This window comes from Apium graveolens, chromosome 5, assembly GCF_009905375.1.
Source record: "Apium graveolens cultivar Ventura chromosome 5, ASM990537v1, whole genome shotgun sequence".
Lineage (NCBI taxonomy): Eukaryota > Viridiplantae > Streptophyta > Magnoliopsida > Apiales > Apiaceae > Apium > Apium graveolens.
Genome location: NC_133651.1, coordinates 227596593 through 227615189, shown reverse-complemented (window position 1 = coordinate 227615189; position 18597 = coordinate 227596593). Strand labels below are relative to the sequence as shown.

Here is an 18597-nt window from a genome sequence, read left to right as displayed (position 1 = left end):
GCATGTATATTAACACACTGAAATTTGAACCATGTTAATAGAACATGTAACAACACAAATGGGAAATTTTGTAAAGTAAAAAAAATTAACATCATAAATAAATTAATAAAATTTGAGATTGAGAAAGAGAAGTTGAAATTCATTACATGATTATTAAGTATTAACTTTTATTACTAATAAAATTATAAAATAAAAATATACAGATTATATGTCTTACTTTAAAATATTATGTATATAATGATTACAATAATAATATTATATTATTTATGCATTGTAATTTTTTTTGGAGGTTTGAAGAATTTCAAATTTTGGATGGTTCAGTAGAGGTGAAATCCATGTAATTATATTAGTTTGTCCATCCCTATAAAAGTGTAGTTATTTAATTAATTTTTCTTGTACATATTTAATTTTTCTTTTTGACAATATTATACATATTTAATTGACTCTCAACGTATTAAATTAATTTTGCTGTGTACATATTTAATTGACTCTCAACATATTAAATTAATTTTGCTGTGTAAATATTTAACCAACTCCCATATAAATTTTTGTTTGGTTTTTGATAGCTATTACGAGTACTTCGTATGTGAAATCTTAAAATAAGTAGTTTATAACTTAAAATGAATAAGTGACTTATAAGTGATAAGTTATAAGTTATGTAAGTGTTTGGATAATTTTATTTATAAGTTAATTTTTTTTTTCTTACATGAACTAAAATAAATAACTTTTAAATATAATTATCTTAATTCGTGAATTTTATATTAGATTAACATTTACAAATATATTTTTTAAAACTAAAATTAATAAAAAAATGAAAAAACATAATAAGTTGAGAAAAAGTACGTCGTTGCTAACATTCAACTTATCAGCTTATAAGTTATAAATTCAGCTTATAAGTTGCGTTGACAAACAGTAGTATAAGCTGTTACGGGCTTATAAGTCATAAGTTGTAACTTATAAGCCTGTAGACAAACAGCCCTCAAGTATTGTCCGGAAAAATATCCCCATATGCAGCAAAGACATATAATTTCTCTGCCTTTTTCTACACGATAGATGTTCAAAACAATTTTCTCTTTTTTTCCCTGAACCCTGTTCCTAAACAAGTTCGTTGTGCTCTCGATGGATCAATCTTTGCAAAATATTTACACGTGTTTGGTCTCTATATAAAAAAAGACACTCTGAACTGTCTTTGATCATCACATAGTTTGCTTCAATAAAACAGAATATAATATACAGTTTTATGTTTATAATAATGATTGCTCTGAATATATATATGTAGCTTTGAAAATAACATGAATATTCGTATTTAATTTCATATGAATAATATTAACAATTACACATAGATTCTGCAAAAGAAAATGCTCGATGCAGAGAACTACTTGGAATTTAGAATAAAACAAAAGAAACGGTTCACACAAAGCATCAGGAAGACACTGTATTACAATATCATGGGATTAATAGTTTGCGTTTGTAGTTGCAGGTTCTAAAAAAACCAAGACTAGAAACAAAGAATCTCTCTAACTGGTCAGATCAAGGTTCTCAATTTTAGCAAACACTTCAGTGGCAGTGAAGCTATCAAGTTCAGACCCTAGTCGTCCCAATGACCTCTTTAAATCAGTGCAAGCCTGAATGAAGCTTTCCCGAGGGACGTTGAGTCTCTCCAGTTCTACAAGCATTTCATCAATCATGCCCGATATTTTTTCCGAGGCAGTCTTAATGGCAGGATGTTCTTGTGGGGGGTAAAGACAAGCTCCAAGCTCATCTATCTGTATACCTATCCCTTGACATAGCTTCAACAGTTTCTCTAGGGAATCCACATAATTATCACTACCATCTGGATCTTCCTTTTTAAATAATGTAACAGTACGAATAAGCTCCTTCAAAACTACAAGCATGTCAGATACTACAGCTACAGCATATTGAGCAACTTTCATCTCTTCTGGTGACAAATCATTTCCCATATCTCCATCGTCCGAATTCTCACTATCATGGGGTTCACTTTCTTCATTAACTGAAGCCTCATCAGAAGCTTCCACAGAAGCAGAGGAACTAGGTTTGAGCTCCTTCATCTCACGAAGAACATCTTTCATGGGCACCGCAACTTGTGTAATTGCTCTCCCAATTGCCATGATATTTGTTGCGGGAGTCTTTTTAAGAGCAGTACATGCATCCCAAACAGCACCTACCAACTGAGGGACCGAGCGCTTGTGCTCTTGATTGTGTGATCCTGTTCAAGACAATATTATAATTTATACATGAGTATTCAGAGATGTTTGCTCCTCATAAATTACTGTACACGCAACCGTAAATAAATTAAAATAATATCAGATCTGCTCATCTACTTGGTTCTGATGGTTGTTCAATGATGATCCAATCCAACGTACATTAAGAAGTCAAGGAACTTGTTTCAAGTAAAATTAGTCTACAGCTTCAAATAACTTGTAAGACAAAAAACCATGTCATACTCATCCTTGCATCCCCCCCCCCTCTCTCTTTTTCACTTGACATAAAAACTATACAGCTTTGAGTAGTCTGTCACTAATTATGTCATTGATAGTTAACATAACTGCCACAAAAAATATCCTACAGGAAGAAATTTACGTAGTTTCAACGTTTAATATATTCTCTGTAAGAAAATGTACAGGTGATACATCAATATAACCTATTTTTTTATTGAGTAGATCTCTACACGTCTATGCAAGTGTCATATGAATGTGCTCCCTCAAGGAAACAACACATTAAACAAATCACTTTCTGTGTGGTAGGCACGTGTGGATAGAAAGAGTACCATAGGTTGAAACGGACTCCTTCCACAGCCTAAAACTGCAATCAATGACCAGCTTCCTGGATGTATTCACATAGGAAGAAAGAGTGGGGCCTGCACCCACTGTACTCCCATGAGAAAGCAAAAGAAAGCCCTGTAAAATATTAAAGTAAGATGCCATGTTCTCTTCAAGAGCTTTAACTTCAGGTGCTACTCCAGTACACAGCATTCCGACTGAATAAAAATCAAAGAAAAGTTAGTCAATTTCCTATCGAATTGTATATGACAAAGGACTAAAGGAGGAAGTCGAAAACAAAATCATTGAAGAGATTAGTGCTTATTCGCGTGCTACAAGGATATTTATCAGAGTGCAATTTTTGCATTACAGAACTATTATTGAGTCTTGTAGAATAACGAATTCCAATTTGTTAGATGATCTACTCTCCTAAAACTTATAATGAAGCATCTCCAAAAGCCTCTTTATCTTGGCTCTTAAGTATAGATTTAAGGAAGAAAAGCATGTCGCTTCAAGAGACTCTTAGTGTCCTCGAACAAAGAGGGTCTCTTTTCTCTTTAAATTAAGGCCACTCTTAAATTATATTTTATAATAAAGTTCACTTTTTCTCTCTACTGTCTATTGTACTTTTTTTTAATAAAAGGTATTTTCTTTTTTTTTTGCTAAATAATAAAAGGTATTTTCAATTATAATAAAAATTGTTTTAAGAGTGAGTACTAAGTTACTAGGAGCCAAAATTTTATATTATTTTTAATGTCACTTAAAAGACTCTTAGAGATGCTCTAAGTAGACCATCTACATTAAGCCCCTCCCCAAACAAAAAAAAATAAAACTTAAAGGGCCAATTTAGGATAAAGAGTGTATCACCGTAGAAACCCGCCAAGGGAAAATCAAGCTTACCACAGTAGTGCTAAAAGAGTTTGAACACAAGACAGTTCTCCTCGCCTGAGATGCCGGGACACAAAAAGAAAATAAGTCGAGACTTAACAAAATACAAAAAAAGGGAGGTCCTAATGATGTTCCAGATGTCATCTACTCATCTCCTCGACCAATCTCTAGTTAACAAGTTAGATGAACAACTCTCCCCTAACATTAAGGTATGGGGAAACTTAATAGAATCTTATACATTTAACAAATGCAATCGAAGAAAGTATAATGTGTGATTGATAACCAACTAATTCCAAAAAAAGTAAACAATTAACATAAAAGGACACCATTTTTAGCTTACATAGTTTAATCGAGAAAAGGCCACGAGAATTTCCATTCATATCCAAATGTATCACAAAATTTAACTATAGCTAATGACGAAAGTAATGCACATAGTTTAATAAGTAAAAACCAACCCTGATAGCTAACTGGATAAAAATTATGATAAGAAAGAAGTTGCAGAAAATACAAAGAACAGTATAAAAAGGGGAAGCAAGAAGAGGAGAAAAGAGGGTACCCAAAGTGGCTTGTTTGGAAACTTGTTCACCCATCTTAATAACATCATCCCAACTAACTTTTTCAAGAGAAGAATCAGCAGTTTGATCCAACGCCTATCATATAACATCCAGTATCAAACCAAACACCAATTGCAGATATAGATATAAACAAGAATATAAAAGTAGTACCTGAAGGGTTTCGTGGATGCTGTTAAGATGCACACCCAGAATTCGATTCAGCTGTTCTTTCTCCTTGGCTTTGCCCATCCTCTCTCTCTCTCTCTCTCTCTCTCTCTGGGTTTGCTTTAGGGGTTTATGATTCAGCCCAGTCACTCTAGTCAAGATTCGATAAGGCCTTTTCTATTACGTCTGTAACAGCTTTCTTTTTATTTACTGTCAAACACATTTATTTATTTATTTTTCACTTTAGAAGATATCCTATGCCATTATATCGTTTGAAATTTATTTTTTTAATTTATTAATCAAATTATAATATTATAATATTTATATTTACATTGTTTTTTAAATTTCTTTAGCATACGGACATGATATTGCAAAACGATTCAACTAAAAACAAAATTTTTTAACTCATAACCAACCGAAATAAACCAAATACCTGTAAATAAGTTATTAAAAAACTGATTTATACGGGATTAGGTTCACAAACAATTAAGGCAAACGTTATTTACCGAACAAGATTTTTATTTCCGGAATAAAAAAAAGGTGAAAATATTAAACTTCCCATGCATTCACAATATATATCTCTTGAAAAAATTAAGGCAAGAGTAATTTAATAATTTCATACTCAATTGCTTTAAAAATAAAAAATCTGCTTCTGATTTAACATTTCCCTAAATTAACTTTTGTTTGTATGTCTTGATTGATTTAATAGTTTTGGTTTAAAGATTGTATAGGCCTCTACACCAAATATTGAAATGGTCTATTTTGGTTGTATAAGAACATTGTTCATTGACCATGATCCAACAATTTGGATTAAAAACAAAACTGAATTCCCCTGCAACAAATATATCAGAATAAAGAAGTATAAAATATCATGATGAACAAGAATGCATAATGAGACCCGTACACGTTTATCTTTAAGAACTCAGTTGGGAACTTTAGCTCACATCTCTAAGCTGTGAAATTTTGAGGGCGATTTGGAGCCTGCTTTGGCATGGAACCCTCTCTTCTTCTACATCATGTACAAAAAAAGGTTCACTTACAAGAGAGATGTTGACACTTGATGTCGAAAACCAGCTAATGCTCTCTCTCTAGCCAATGTCAGGGATGGCCTATTGTCTCTCTAATGTCTTACAATGCTGAAACTAAATCTTTAAGCAAAAACATACACGCTCATCCTCATTTCTGGTGTTACATAACATGAACCGATAAACTATGGTAAGATCCGTTAGCGATGCTTGGGAGTTGGCATTGCTTGCTAATGCAGCCTCTCTCTTGCCATAATAGCCTGCACAATAAAAACCTTAAGAATTGAAATCGACAAATACAATCCAAAAGAACATTACAAGTGCTCCAGTAACAAATGGTAATCTTATACTTTTTTCTTTCACATTTATAAGGATAATATAATTCGTGTTGCATTTCCATTTCTTTGTTACTTCATCTTTTAAATTTACTAACCCTTGATCTTATTCATGTAAAGAGGACCTCATGGTTGTCACTAGTACTTGGTAATATCTAACATGGCCAAAGTGAGTTCTGCATTTTCTCACTATTCATTAAAATCTAACAAATTATGTATGTTATTACACTTGCTATAAGTAGGATGAGCGTCCAACCTGCATTTCCCAATTTGTGCAAACTGTAATTATGAAGAGCAAAATTGTTTGTAGAGCAGCGCCAGCCTGGATGCCAATCCATAGTCCTTTTCCTCGCAGTTGTAACCAAAATCCCAGTGCAGCGGCTATGGGAATCCCAAAAAGGTAGAATGCAGCGAGATTGACATAAGCCCCAAGATGCTGCCACCCACATCCTCTAGCAATACCTGATATAAAGAAAACAATCAAGTATTAGTATCCAAGACGACATCATCAAAAGTGAAGTAAGTGGGAGAAGAGAGGAACAGAGATAGAACATGTAAATATAAAATAGTTGTTCAATCTTTAAATTACGAAGACCAACCTGAAAGGACACCTTGTAGATTATCCATGATAATTGATAGACAAATCAGAGGAGCCATATCCGTGACATAAACAATAACTTCTTTTTCGTTGCTAAAAGTATAGCCATATACATTCCGACAAACAAAGATAGTTCCACTTATAATAGTTGCCCCTGATAGTGCCATAATCACCACAACAAAAACAGCTACACGAGCTCCTTGCGGATTTCCCGCCCCTAATTCGTTGGAGACTCTAGTGCTGAAAAAAGGAATATACAAAATATCTAGATATCACAAGTAGCAATTTAATCTCATAAAAAAAGGTCTATTACATAAGGGTTCCATGACAAAGACCCGTAGCCATCCCCACAAAGTCGCCAAATAGTGCAGGAGTTTACAAAAAATCCAAAAATGGCTGATTGAGATTACTAAACTATTTACATAACTGACAAACTAACATCAGACAGGGTTTAGAACCAACCTCACACCAGCACCAAGTCCATACGGTATTGCATAGAGTGCTGCGATTGTGTTCAGACTGTTAAGAAAATGAATAGGAAAGAAAATCATCATACTGGTGTCAGAAATGCACATAATGTTATTGTGTGCTGATACAAGACATACCATATAGCCAGTACAGAAGTTTCAAGCTGTGGATTTGGTAAAAGCCCAGATAACAAGACAAGTAGCTCAAAAGACCACCACTCAAGGCTACAATTGTGAATAATTAAAGCCTCATTAAGAACATTATATGCGAATGAAATATTGATAAAGACATATTTCAAGAACTTTACCCACATTGAAAGAGTGCAAGAGAAAGGTTACCAGATCATGAAAGCCGAAGGAATGGCAAAAAGAAAGAATTCTTTGATCCCTTTAAAAATATTCATGGTAAATGGAGCAAGAGTTTTTGCACAAATACTTGAGTATCTTATAAATATGCCAAGGATTATAACATTTATCCACGTGGATATACCTAGTGCAACTGCTGCTCCAATATTATGCAGTCCAGACTTGAAAACCAGTGCCCAGCAGAGAGGTAAGTGTACACAAAAGGTGATACATGTGCTAATAAGCAAAGGAATGATATAACTTTGCATTTGAAAGTAGCGGACAAGTGGTTGAAGAGTTGCATAAGCAAACAGGGAAGGGATAAGCCATATTAAGAATTTTCCAGCTTCACGTGAAATCATAGGATCTTGTCCTAGAGAACTTAGTATATAGCCCATCTTAATCCATAAAACAGAGAGAGGGAAACAAACTATTATGAGGCATAAGATAGCAGTGTAAGTTTGAATTCCAAGCTTTTGATATTGCCCAGCTCCAAAAGCCTGCCCGCATAAAGTTTCTAAAGCACTAGCCAATCCTTGCTGTTTCAAATAGCAAATTCACTATATCATTGACAAAGGTGGATATGTACAAACAAAAATTATCAGAAAAAAGACTGATCTCAACCAAGTATCTAAATTTTAATTATCTATTAGTTAAAAGTATACGTGTTTGCAGTTCACCTAATGCGAGTGTCATGCTTTTTCCGAGTCTTTGACACTCCAGGAATATGCAGAATTTAGTGTTACTAGACTTACCAATTTTCATAATACATAGAAACATAGCTAGTTACAGCCAAAATTTGAGATACGAAGTTGATTACGCACTAACAGGAGATGTACCCATTTTTTTTATGGACATAGAAAATTAAATAGCAGTATAGCGGAAGACTGTATTGCAAATGAATCCTGATTATGCTAAAATCTAAAAAGCAACTATTTGCAAATAGTCTATCGTATTTGGCTGAAATATCACAAACTATATTTCTAAATTAGGTAGTTATAATTCTCAGCTTAATGGCAAGAAAAAATGAAAACAGATACACACTAATTATCAAACAAGATGCCTGCTCATGCTGAGATTCACTTGGTGCCTCTTTAAATATTAGTGTTGACTGATGGCTAACTTTGCTAGCGATGATGAGAACTCGCTCATTAAAATTATATTTAGCTATTAATATCAGTAAATAACAAAGAAGGCACTAAATTCCTTTCAAGCAGAATCGTAAAGATGCACCTTTGCGGAAACACAATAACAAGACACAAAAATATTAAAAAAATATTATCAAAGCAAACACCAATTTAAATAACAAGTGTAAGATAAAAAGAAAACATACCATGACACTAAAACCAGTGACAGTAGCCAGAGAAAAGGCAATGGAAGTACTAGAAAGAGCAAGTTGACCAAGATGTCCCACCATCATAACAGAAGCAATTTGAAGCAAGTAAACTGATAAAGTGACAGCCACCATTGGTCCTGCTATATAAGCCAGCTTTTTTACCTCTCTCCAGAACACAACTCCTGTTATTATTCTAAAACCTCCCTTGTTCATATCCATGTCATTGTCATCATGTTTATTTCTTTTGATTAACAGATGTCTCTCTTCCATTTTGCTGTGTAGTTCAAGATGTTGCCACCCTTCTTTGCCTGCTTTTTAGCTCATACAATGTAGGTACATATATAGCTAGTTTATACTTTTAGATAAAAATAATAATAAGAATATGAATATCTGATAATAATAAAGCATTCAAATTTAGAATCAGATGGTATATTCTTGACAGATTGAACATGAATTATATGGATAATGTTCTTTAGTTTTGGAAATAAATCTTATAAGAAATTAAAAATGGAACTATAATCATTGGTTATCTAATACTTTTTTCCACAAGATTTTATTGCGAATGATACAATATTTTATTTATATTATAATTTCATTGGTACAATTATAATTAAATATTAAAAATGAAAGATAAATTATATATAAAGCTAAATGCAGAAAAAAGTTTGAATATTATAAAAATGACTTTAAAAAGTAACATTTCTTATAATAAATGATTATCATAAACACTGAATATGAAAAGAAGGATCAATGATACCAAATCTGTGTAGTAAATGAATTACCAAATATCCAGGATAACAAATCATATAAAATATACTAAACCTGTGCTATTGAGATTTTAGAAGCCTACTGAAATAAATTAATATAGAATAATTATTGACGTGAATAAATTTAGTATAGAGCAATTAAATGTACAAAAAACTGAAAATAATATCGAAAAAGGACGAATTGATGAAAGTTGTCAATATAAGTCGTCACTAGTCTAAAGTATGTAAAAAATCATTTAACTCCCTGCAACAGAACATTTCATATTCAGGCCTCAGATGTTGGACATATCGTTTTAGCTGAAATTATATATCCAATGATACGTTCTAGGTAGGGTCTGGGAAGAATATCAACTTCAAATGTTGATTTGTAATCCCGGTAAACACTATAGTTAATAGATGTATAAAAGTCAATATGAATGCCTAATAAACCCCACAAATTTTCATTCAGAACTCAGTCCAGATTTTAAGAGGGGGATTTCGAGCCTGGTTTACCCTGGAAACTATCTCTTCTTGTTCATCACCATGTCAAAATACATACGTCATACAGGGTTACTATAGAAGTACAACTGACATATAATTCTGAAACAAAACCAGACGTGCTCATTTTCATGTCCCGTGTTACATTTCTTCTATGACAACATAAAATGAGTAAGGTAAGATCCGTTAAAGCTGTTTGCTAGTGCAACCTGTCCCTTGCCATAACAGCCTGCACATTAAAAGCTCAAGAACTGAAAATGGAAAAAGATAGCCCCTAAAAACATAACAGTGCTGGAACTACAAATATGTTTATGGTTTCTCAAAACATGATCAAGCTGTCTGTGCTCGACTTGAATTGGGCTTGTCCTATTAATGAAAGTGCAGAAGGAATCGGAGAGGTCATCATTTAAGAAGTCATTTTTATTTATACTTCAATTTAAAGTGGACTTACTTGGATAGAACCTTTGGTTAATTCAATATTTTATATCGCGAACTATTTTTAATTCTGACAAATCATAAATTCTAATATTTACCACAAGGTAGAAAGAATCTTAAAACTTTTTTCTTTTATCATCATAAGGGATAATATAATTCGGGTTGCTTTTGCAGTTTGTTACATTATCTTTTAAATCCATTAACCCTTCATTTTATTTATGTAAGGAGGCCCTCCTGGATGTTGCTAATACTTAGTAATATTATTGCATGCCTCTGACATGGCCAAAGTGATTTCTGCTATAATTTACCAAATTATGCAAGTTACTGCACTTGCTAAAAGTAGGATGAATGTCCAACCTGCATTTCCCAATTTGTGCATACTGTAATGATGAAGAGCAAAATTGTTTGTAGAGCAGCGCCGACCTGTATGCCAATCCATAGTCCTTTTCCTCGCAGCTGTACCCAAAATCCCAGTGCAGCGGCTAGGGGAATTCCAAAAAGGTAGAATGCAGCAAGATTGACATAAGCCCCAAGATGCTGCCATCCACATCCCCTAGCAACACCTGTTATAAAGAATAAAATGAAGTAGTGTATGTAAGATGACATCATCTCTTACACAAAATCAAAGAAAGCGGGAAAAGGGAGGGAATGAGATTAGGATAAACGACATGTTAATGCAAACAGTTAGTCAGTCTTTAAATATCGAAGATCAAACCTGAAAACACTCCTTGAAGACTATCCATAATAATAGATAAACAAATCAGAGGAGCCATATCTGTCACATAAACAATAACTTCTTTTTCGTTGCTAAAAGTGTAGCCAAATATGTTCTGACAAGCAAAGATAGTTCCACTTATAATAATTGCCTCTGATAGTGCCATAATCACCACAACAAACACAGCTACACGAGCTCCTTGTGGATTTCCAGCCCCTAATTCATTGGAGACTCTAGTGCTGAAAATAGGAATATACAATATATCTCAATGAAACATCAAGCGGCAACTCAATCTAATGATAACAAAGGCCCGGCACATAAGAGTTCCAAAACTAAGACCCATATCCATCCCCTCAAAGTTGCCAAGTAGTGATAAAAGTTTATAAAGAACCATTGAATGGCTGATTGGAATCACTGAACCATCTACATTTAATAATTAAAGTTACATCAGACAGGGTTTAGAACAAACCTTACTCCAGCACCAAGTCCATACGGTATTGCATAGAGGGTTGCGATTGTGTTCAGACTGTTGCAGAAAATGTACAAGAAAACAAAATCATCATACTGGTCTCAGAAAGACACGTCTTGTTATTATGCGCTGATACATAACATACCAAATAGACAGTACAGATGTTTCCAGCTGTGGATTTGGTAAAAGCCCTGAGAGCAAGACAAGTAGCTCAAAAGACCACCACTCGAGGCTACACTTGTGAATAAATAAACCTCATAAGATTGTTGTATATAATCAGGCTTTGATAGATATACTTCAAGAACTTCACCAATAACGAAAGAGTGCAAGAGAAAAATTACCAGAGCATGAAAGCAGAAGGGATGGCAAATAGAAAAAATTCTTTAATCCCTTTAAAAATTTCCATGGAAACTGGAGCACGAGTTTTTGCACAAATACTAGAGTATCTTATAAATACAGCCAGAATCATTACATTTAGCCACATGGATATATCTATTGCTAGTGCTGCTCCAACATTACTTAGTCCAGATTTGAATACCAGTACCCAGCACAGAGGAACATGTACACAAAAGGTAATTCCAGTGCTTATGAGCAAAGGAAGGATAAAACTTTGCATTTGAAAGTACCGAACAAGTGGTTGAAGAGTTGCATAACCAAATAGGGAAGGAATAAGCCACATTATGAATTTTCCGGCTTCGCGTGAAATCATAGGATCCTGTCCTATGAATTTTAGTATATAGCCCATATTTACCCATAACACAGAAAGAGGGACACAGACTATTACGAGGCATAAGATAGCAGTGTAAGTTTGAATTCCAAGCTTTTCGTACTGCCCAGCTCCATAAGCCTGCCCGCATAAAGTTTCTAAAGCACTAGCCATTCCTTGCTGTTTCAAAGAGCAAAGTAACTATATTATCTACAAAGGTAAAATACATACAAACAAAAATTATGACATAAAGATTGAACTCAAAGTAGTATATATATTGTAATTAGCTATGCTTTTACAATAACACCTAACGCGAGTTTCATGCCCCTTTTGAGTCTTTGACACTCCAGGTTAATTCAGAATTTAGTGCTACTAAAACTACCGGTGCTTAATATATATAGAAACGTAGCTAGATACAATTATATGCAGGATATACATAATTTCTTTTATGGATATCATCCGACCATTTGTCCAATCTTCACTGACCTTGGCAAAGACAATGAACAGTAATCTAGTGGAAGAATGAATTGCAATTGATCATCATTGTGCTAAAATTAAGAAATTATTTGTCAATAGTCTATTGCATTTGACTGAAATATCATAGATAGTATTGTAAAACTTATATAGTGTCAATTTCCAGATTCAAGTCAAGAAAGAAAAAATAGAGATGCAATTTAATTACCAAACAAATTCCACTGCAAATAACGAGAACCACTTGGTGCCTCTTTGAATATTCTAAGTTAGTGTTGACTGACGGCTAGTATACCAGCACATTGTGTTTAACAAGTGAAACTTATATCATCTTCCACAAAAGTTCAGATATAATTAACCAATTTCTCCATATTCTAAAATACTTTAACTGAAAAGGCTGATAAATTTTTTCCCATAAGTATGCATTGCAAACTGGAAATCCATGCAACTCGTGAGGGTGCTATTGCAAGTATCTAAATCCCAAAAAAATAGCTCGTAGAGTGATGACTTCGCTCAGACTTGTTAACCAGTACCAAACCGTTTTACAACCAATGTGAGAAAATCCAACATTAAAAATTTAATACATCTTTATAGCAGCCACTTGAATACACAACAGCTTTGTTTGTTCCATAAGAATAGAATCTCCTTGCTGTCAGATTATTTACTCTCATTTACAGTTATATCTCAACATTGAGGTTTCCATGACCTACACTTCTATAGTACCTACTTACCCAGACCGTAGATAGTCCCCAAAATGAACTAAACAACAATTAATACAAAACATGTTCATAATATTATCTTTAGCAATAAAATATCAATAAATGGACCAAATTATAAGTAAATAAGGTAATACATCCAGTACAAATAAACAAAGCCACTAAACAACGTGCAAAGATTGCATATTTGCCTAACAAGAACATACAGAGAAATATAAATATACCAACCAAATTAAATAGCCATAGTCAGTAGTATATCCCGCTTAGACCAGAGTCACGAAAAATAAAAAAGAAATGAAAAGGGTAACATACCATGACACTAAAACCAGTGACACCCGCGAGAGAAAAGGCAATGGAAGTGCTAGAAAGAGCAAGTTCACCAAGATGGCCCACCATCATAACAGACACAACTTGAAGTAAGTAAACTGATAAAGTAACAGCCACCATTGGTCCTGCTATATAACCCAGCTTTTTCAACTCTTCCCATAACAACACTCCTGTTATGTTTCTATAACCCATCTTTATTTCTTTGTTTTCTTCATCATCATTCCTTTTGATTAATAGACCATCTTCCATCTTGCTGTGTAGCTCCAGATATTCACACCTCCGGCCACCCTTCTTTGCCGGATGTCACGGCGGAAATGAATAAGATGGACTCGCCCACCGCCTCTCCTATCTCGATATATATAAAACTCTATATATGTATGGTCTGTTTATATTATTCAGTACAATCAAATCAAAAAAAATATATAAATTTATAAAATAATACGTGAGGCCCGTGCATGAAATTTCTTTCGATTAATTATTTGTTTTTTAACCTTTTAGTTGTGTAAATTTAATTTCAACAAAAAAAACAAAGAACAACGGTGTGTAGGGCTCGTATATTTTGTCAATTACGTGATTACATAGAAAATTTAATTTTTCTGTAATTAAGTTATAAATATAATATTTTAGGTAATTAAAAAATCTATATTTGGTTTATTACTATATAACCATAAGTTACTTAGTTAAATTTGGTAAGTAATTAATATTTTTATATTAAATAGTTATATATATTTATGTAGTTAAATTTGGTAAGTAATTAATATTTTTATATTAGATAGTTATGTGACTATTCTAACTAAGTTCCAATATTTTGTGGGAAGTACAAAAACCTTTGAATTTGAAATTCCCTTACCTAATCTAAAATTCATCAAATTAAACAATGTAACCCTTTTTGGTTTCAAGAAATTTCACTATAGGCAGTTGGGTGACCTACATTTATAAGATATAAATTTTATACATTATTTTTTGTCACGCTTTTCAATGTTTTTTTAAAATATAATTTCATAATATTTTTTAAAAAATCTTTTCTAAATAAAATTTTTACGTTTAAACTTTTATTTAAAAAAAAATAAAAAATGATCAAACTATACTTTATAAAAGTATAGAAATGTGTGTAAATAGTGAATGTATATAACCTGTTATTAATCTTGCTAAGATAAAATTCAGTTAACCTCTCGAACTTTAGATAATTGTAACAAAAATTTTATATTATTTTTTAATATAATGAATAAAATAATCATTTGAAGTATAATGAATATTTAATAAATTTAATTAATCAATATTTTAAATAATTTTAATCAATCATTTTAATCAACTATCATTAAAGATGCTCTTAATGAAATCACGTGAATAATTTTACAAACATCAATTTTTTAAAAAAGGGGGGAGGGGGGGGGGGGGGTTATGCGTTTGGCAATTTATAATCACAGAAAAACAAGGGAAGATAAGAGAAGGCCGGGATAATTTCAAAATTTACTTCTCCCGGATTCTTGACGAGAGAAAAAAATTTAATATTTGGTTTTTTTTTCGTCAACAATTAGTGGAAAGATTTTGGAAATCACTTTCTATCTCTGTTTTTAACCTAAATTGATTAGCTTCATAAGTATTTACGTAAATTAAGTGAGTAGGAAGAATTTTTACTGTAAAAATAGCGGACATTATTATAGTTAAAAGATTTATTTAAAAAATTATAATTATGTCATTTAAAATACACAAAAATCCTGAGCTTAAGAGTTTGAATTATTTTATTGGGGTTGCAAAGCACAGGGCTAAGTGGAAATACTTTTGGAAAATATATGAGAGGCTAATAAAAGTAGAAAAGGCAGAAGTACATGTAAAAAAAATTGGACTTGAATTGATGAATTAATATATAATTTGGCAAGTTGTCAATGCGTTTTTTTCCGAAGTCTTTTTATCTAAGAAAAATAGCAACGCAGTGTTTTTAGTTGTTGTGGAAATTATGATAATATACTCCATCCCAAAGTTTGGACTGCTAGGCCTCTCATCAATAATTATTGCTATAATATATGTTGTCAGTTGTCACTGATTTACGTGAAAACAAGTACTACATCTTGCAACCGAGATCGACTCTGCGCTGCACCTAGACCAATAATCCAATACTAGTATATCATAATTAACTTTAATTCAACACTACCATATGCTCCATATCCCTGGACTTGGAATTTATAAATTTAGAAGCATGACTAGTGACAAACTTTTACAATTGGCGGCTAACAGATTAAAAACTGATTGGGAACTTTATCACCCTGGCCTTGTCAGCCAAAAAATTGTTTTCAACCCTGTCTATTACAAACTCATATAAGAGCATGTCAAGAGAGTAGTACTGTTACATTCATAATATCGAATTTGTTGGGTTTGCTGAGTAGGTTTAACTCCGTTTTGGACCAGACCCGCACACTTTTATTTTTAGATCACTTAGAAAATACCTCATATTAATGAAGCAATCTGCCTACTTATATACAAACAAATGCCTCATATTAATGAAGTCATCTGCCTGCTTATATACAAACATTCTACCCTTTCACAAATAATGTGGGAGAATTTGTAACAGGATTTTTACAAGGTCAGGATTATCTGCATGTGAACGTTAACTAAATAAACAACATTCGTTTAGATGCAATGTTACATCAGGACTTAACTTTGAAAGTCACTAGGCATCAGATGTAAACCTCAATTACAAAGAGGTAGTTGCCAACATTAAGTAGTCCAACACGTACACATTCCAGGAGTTGATCATTAGTCTCATCCTCAGCAGATCCCAAATAAATTATTTTTCACTCCAGATATGTAGAAATTCAAAAACATCCAAAGTGAACTCGTTAGGGGTGTAAAAGATCCGGGTTGAACCGAGTACTCTTTTGTTAATGTCTTCGATCATTTTATTTTTATTATATCAATATCTGTGCTCGATATCATTTTATTTGGATATGAACCAGTAGCATATTTTGAGTTTCGAATTCGAACCAAATATGAGCAAATAGCCTATTTTCTTTTTCCTAATTGTGTAGTTTTGTGGTCCATTGGATCCGAATCGAATATGATCTACTAACACTGAAAATCTTTTTATTTGAAATATGTAATCGATATATATTCTAAAATATATATAGTATTATAAAAAATATAATAATTACAAATCAAATCTAAATATATAATAATATTTCTTCCATGTTAAGATTGGGTAATTCATATTTTTTTAAAATTTGCATGAGATATGAAAAAAAATTATCGTTATCTAGAAGAACCATGTCCCTTGAATCATCTCCCTTATGGAGGTTCTCTTATAAAATTGGAAGTTCGAAGTTTTAATATGATAGTTTCCTGACATAATTTTCAGAAATCTCGGATATGGATCTAAGTAATCTTCTTACTGTAATCCATACAGAAATAAGTACAAAGATGTTTTTTTGTATGGAGTACATGTGTTGTGTATTATCTAAATCAGGATCAAGGGCTTGAGCGATTCTGTCTCAAGGCCTTAATACAAACAGAAGCATTCTAAAGTTCTTGACTGTCAGAATCAAGATCTTGATAGGAACGATCTGAAGGCATTGCGTGACAGAATCAAGGCCTTGATACTTTTAGTTGCGATCTAAAGACTCAAGGCCTTGAACTGAATAGACATATACATATATTTATATTAATATATAAATAAGAGTAAGGATTATTATTATGTAAATAATAAAAATTAGCCTCTAATATATATATATATATGTATATATATATTTATTTATATTTATATATGATAATATATATACCCCTTGATAGAAAAAGTAAAGGGTTTAAGGGAAAGACAAAAATCCTAGCTAGCCTATCTTTTTCTCTCTCCCAAATATATATACATATACATAGATTTTTCAGGCGAATTGAGCTGTGGTCCCTGTTGAGCTTTGTCGGCCTGTGACGGATTGCTCTATTGATGTTTTATCCTGGAAGTAAATTCATGGCATCCCAACACAATATAGGTGAGGCGAATATCTCTTCAATAACAGTCGTGTCTTTTACAAGATTCGGCGACTTAGCTGTTATACAATATTATAGCGACAATATATATTTATTTCTTGTTATTGTTTAATATTGTTGTTTCTGATTATCATATTCGTTTGACCTTCGTGATTTTTTTGTTAATTAGTTTTGATTGCCTGTTCTTGAATTCTGAATTTAATATAGTTGCCATTTGTTGCTTGTTATAAAATTTTTCCAACACTTGAAGAGATATTTATTATATTCTATTAATCGTGTAATTCAAGATGGTGAACGAAACTGTGATTACTCCTAGTGGTCGACCTTCTGTTGGTACTGATAGTACTGTACCCACCATTGATTGTACCACATATCATTTTCCACAGCCCACTGATCTTTCGGGTATGCCTGACAAATTCAGTGGAGGTTCTAACTTTTCTCGGTGGCAGAAAAAGATGAAATTATGGTTAACGGTTAAGGGTATATGACCAGTGATGCAGTATAACCCAGATGTTGTTGATCAAGATAAAGCTAAGACTATAACATCTTATACTCTGTGGGCATAGAAAGAGGAGTGGCAAGGGTTGTTATTCTTGCAGCCTTAGCAAACACTCTATTTGATGTTTATTCATCAGATGTCTATAATGCTAAGTTATTGTAACACCCCCAAATCCGGGGTCGGGGATTCAGGTTGTCACGAGTTCCATTTCCCTTAATAATACTTAATCTTAACAATCAACCAACTACTGCGTATTCTGACCCCACAATATACACACACACACACCACAAGTTATAGTCTCAGAGATGAATACCAAAATAACACAAGTCATTTTATTCCACAATTATAAACCATTACACCTTAAAAGGGTTTCTGAATAAATTTACATATTATTTGCCATTATTACAATTCATAAGTATACATAAGTCTGGTACATCAAAAGTTGAAAGCCTAGCCTATTGGTAGTTCCTACCTCAGCTACAACGGCGTCAACGCCTACAGAAAACTGCAGAACGTTTCCTATCCGCTCACGAATTGGGAGCTT

The 18597-nt window shown here is 32.8% G+C and overlaps 3 protein-coding genes across 4 annotated transcripts; all 3 read right to left on the bottom strand.

Annotated features, from left to right (window-relative positions):
• Positions 1 to 1288: 1288 nt before the first annotated feature.
• On the bottom strand, positions 1289 to 4566 carry LOC141724911 (uncharacterized). Its single transcript, XM_074527209.1, has 4 exons — positions 4394 to 4566; positions 4225 to 4318; positions 2789 to 2998; positions 1289 to 2227 (listed from the first exon to the last, which is right to left on the bottom strand). Exons 1-4 carry the CDS (start codon positions 4469 to 4471, stop codon positions 1518 to 1520), a joined length of 1092 nt encoding a protein of 363 aa, XP_074383310.1. The 5' UTR covers positions 4472 to 4566; the 3' UTR covers positions 1289 to 1517.
• Positions 4567 to 5199: 633 nt separating this feature from the next.
• Positions 5200 to 9536, bottom strand: LOC141724909 (protein DETOXIFICATION 12-like). The gene is made up of 7 exons (XM_074527206.1): positions 8491 to 9536; positions 7152 to 7696; positions 6951 to 7037; positions 6808 to 6864; positions 6347 to 6585; positions 6004 to 6209; positions 5200 to 5672 (listed from the first exon to the last, which is right to left on the bottom strand). Exons 1-7 carry the CDS (start codon positions 8761 to 8763, stop codon positions 5643 to 5645), a joined length of 1437 nt encoding a protein of 478 aa, XP_074383307.1. The 5' UTR covers positions 8764 to 9536; the 3' UTR covers positions 5200 to 5642.
• A 211-nt stretch (positions 9537 to 9747) lies between these two features.
• Positions 9748 to 13955, bottom strand: LOC141724910 (protein DETOXIFICATION 12-like). 2 transcript variants are annotated; one of them, XM_074527207.1, is made up of 7 exons: positions 13562 to 13955; positions 11698 to 12242; positions 11502 to 11588; positions 11357 to 11413; positions 10888 to 11126; positions 10530 to 10735; positions 9748 to 9966 (listed from the first exon to the last, which is right to left on the bottom strand). In XM_074527207.1, exons 1-7 carry the CDS (start codon positions 13823 to 13825, stop codon positions 9937 to 9939), a joined length of 1428 nt encoding a protein of 475 aa, XP_074383308.1. In that variant the 5' UTR covers positions 13826 to 13955; the 3' UTR covers positions 9748 to 9936. The 2 variants fall into 2 exon arrangements, with proteins under 2 accessions (XP_074383308.1, XP_074383309.1); XM_074527208.1 differs by lacking the exon at positions 13562 to 13955 and adding an exon at positions 12549 to 12691.
• Positions 13956 to 18597: the final 4642 nt, after the last annotated feature.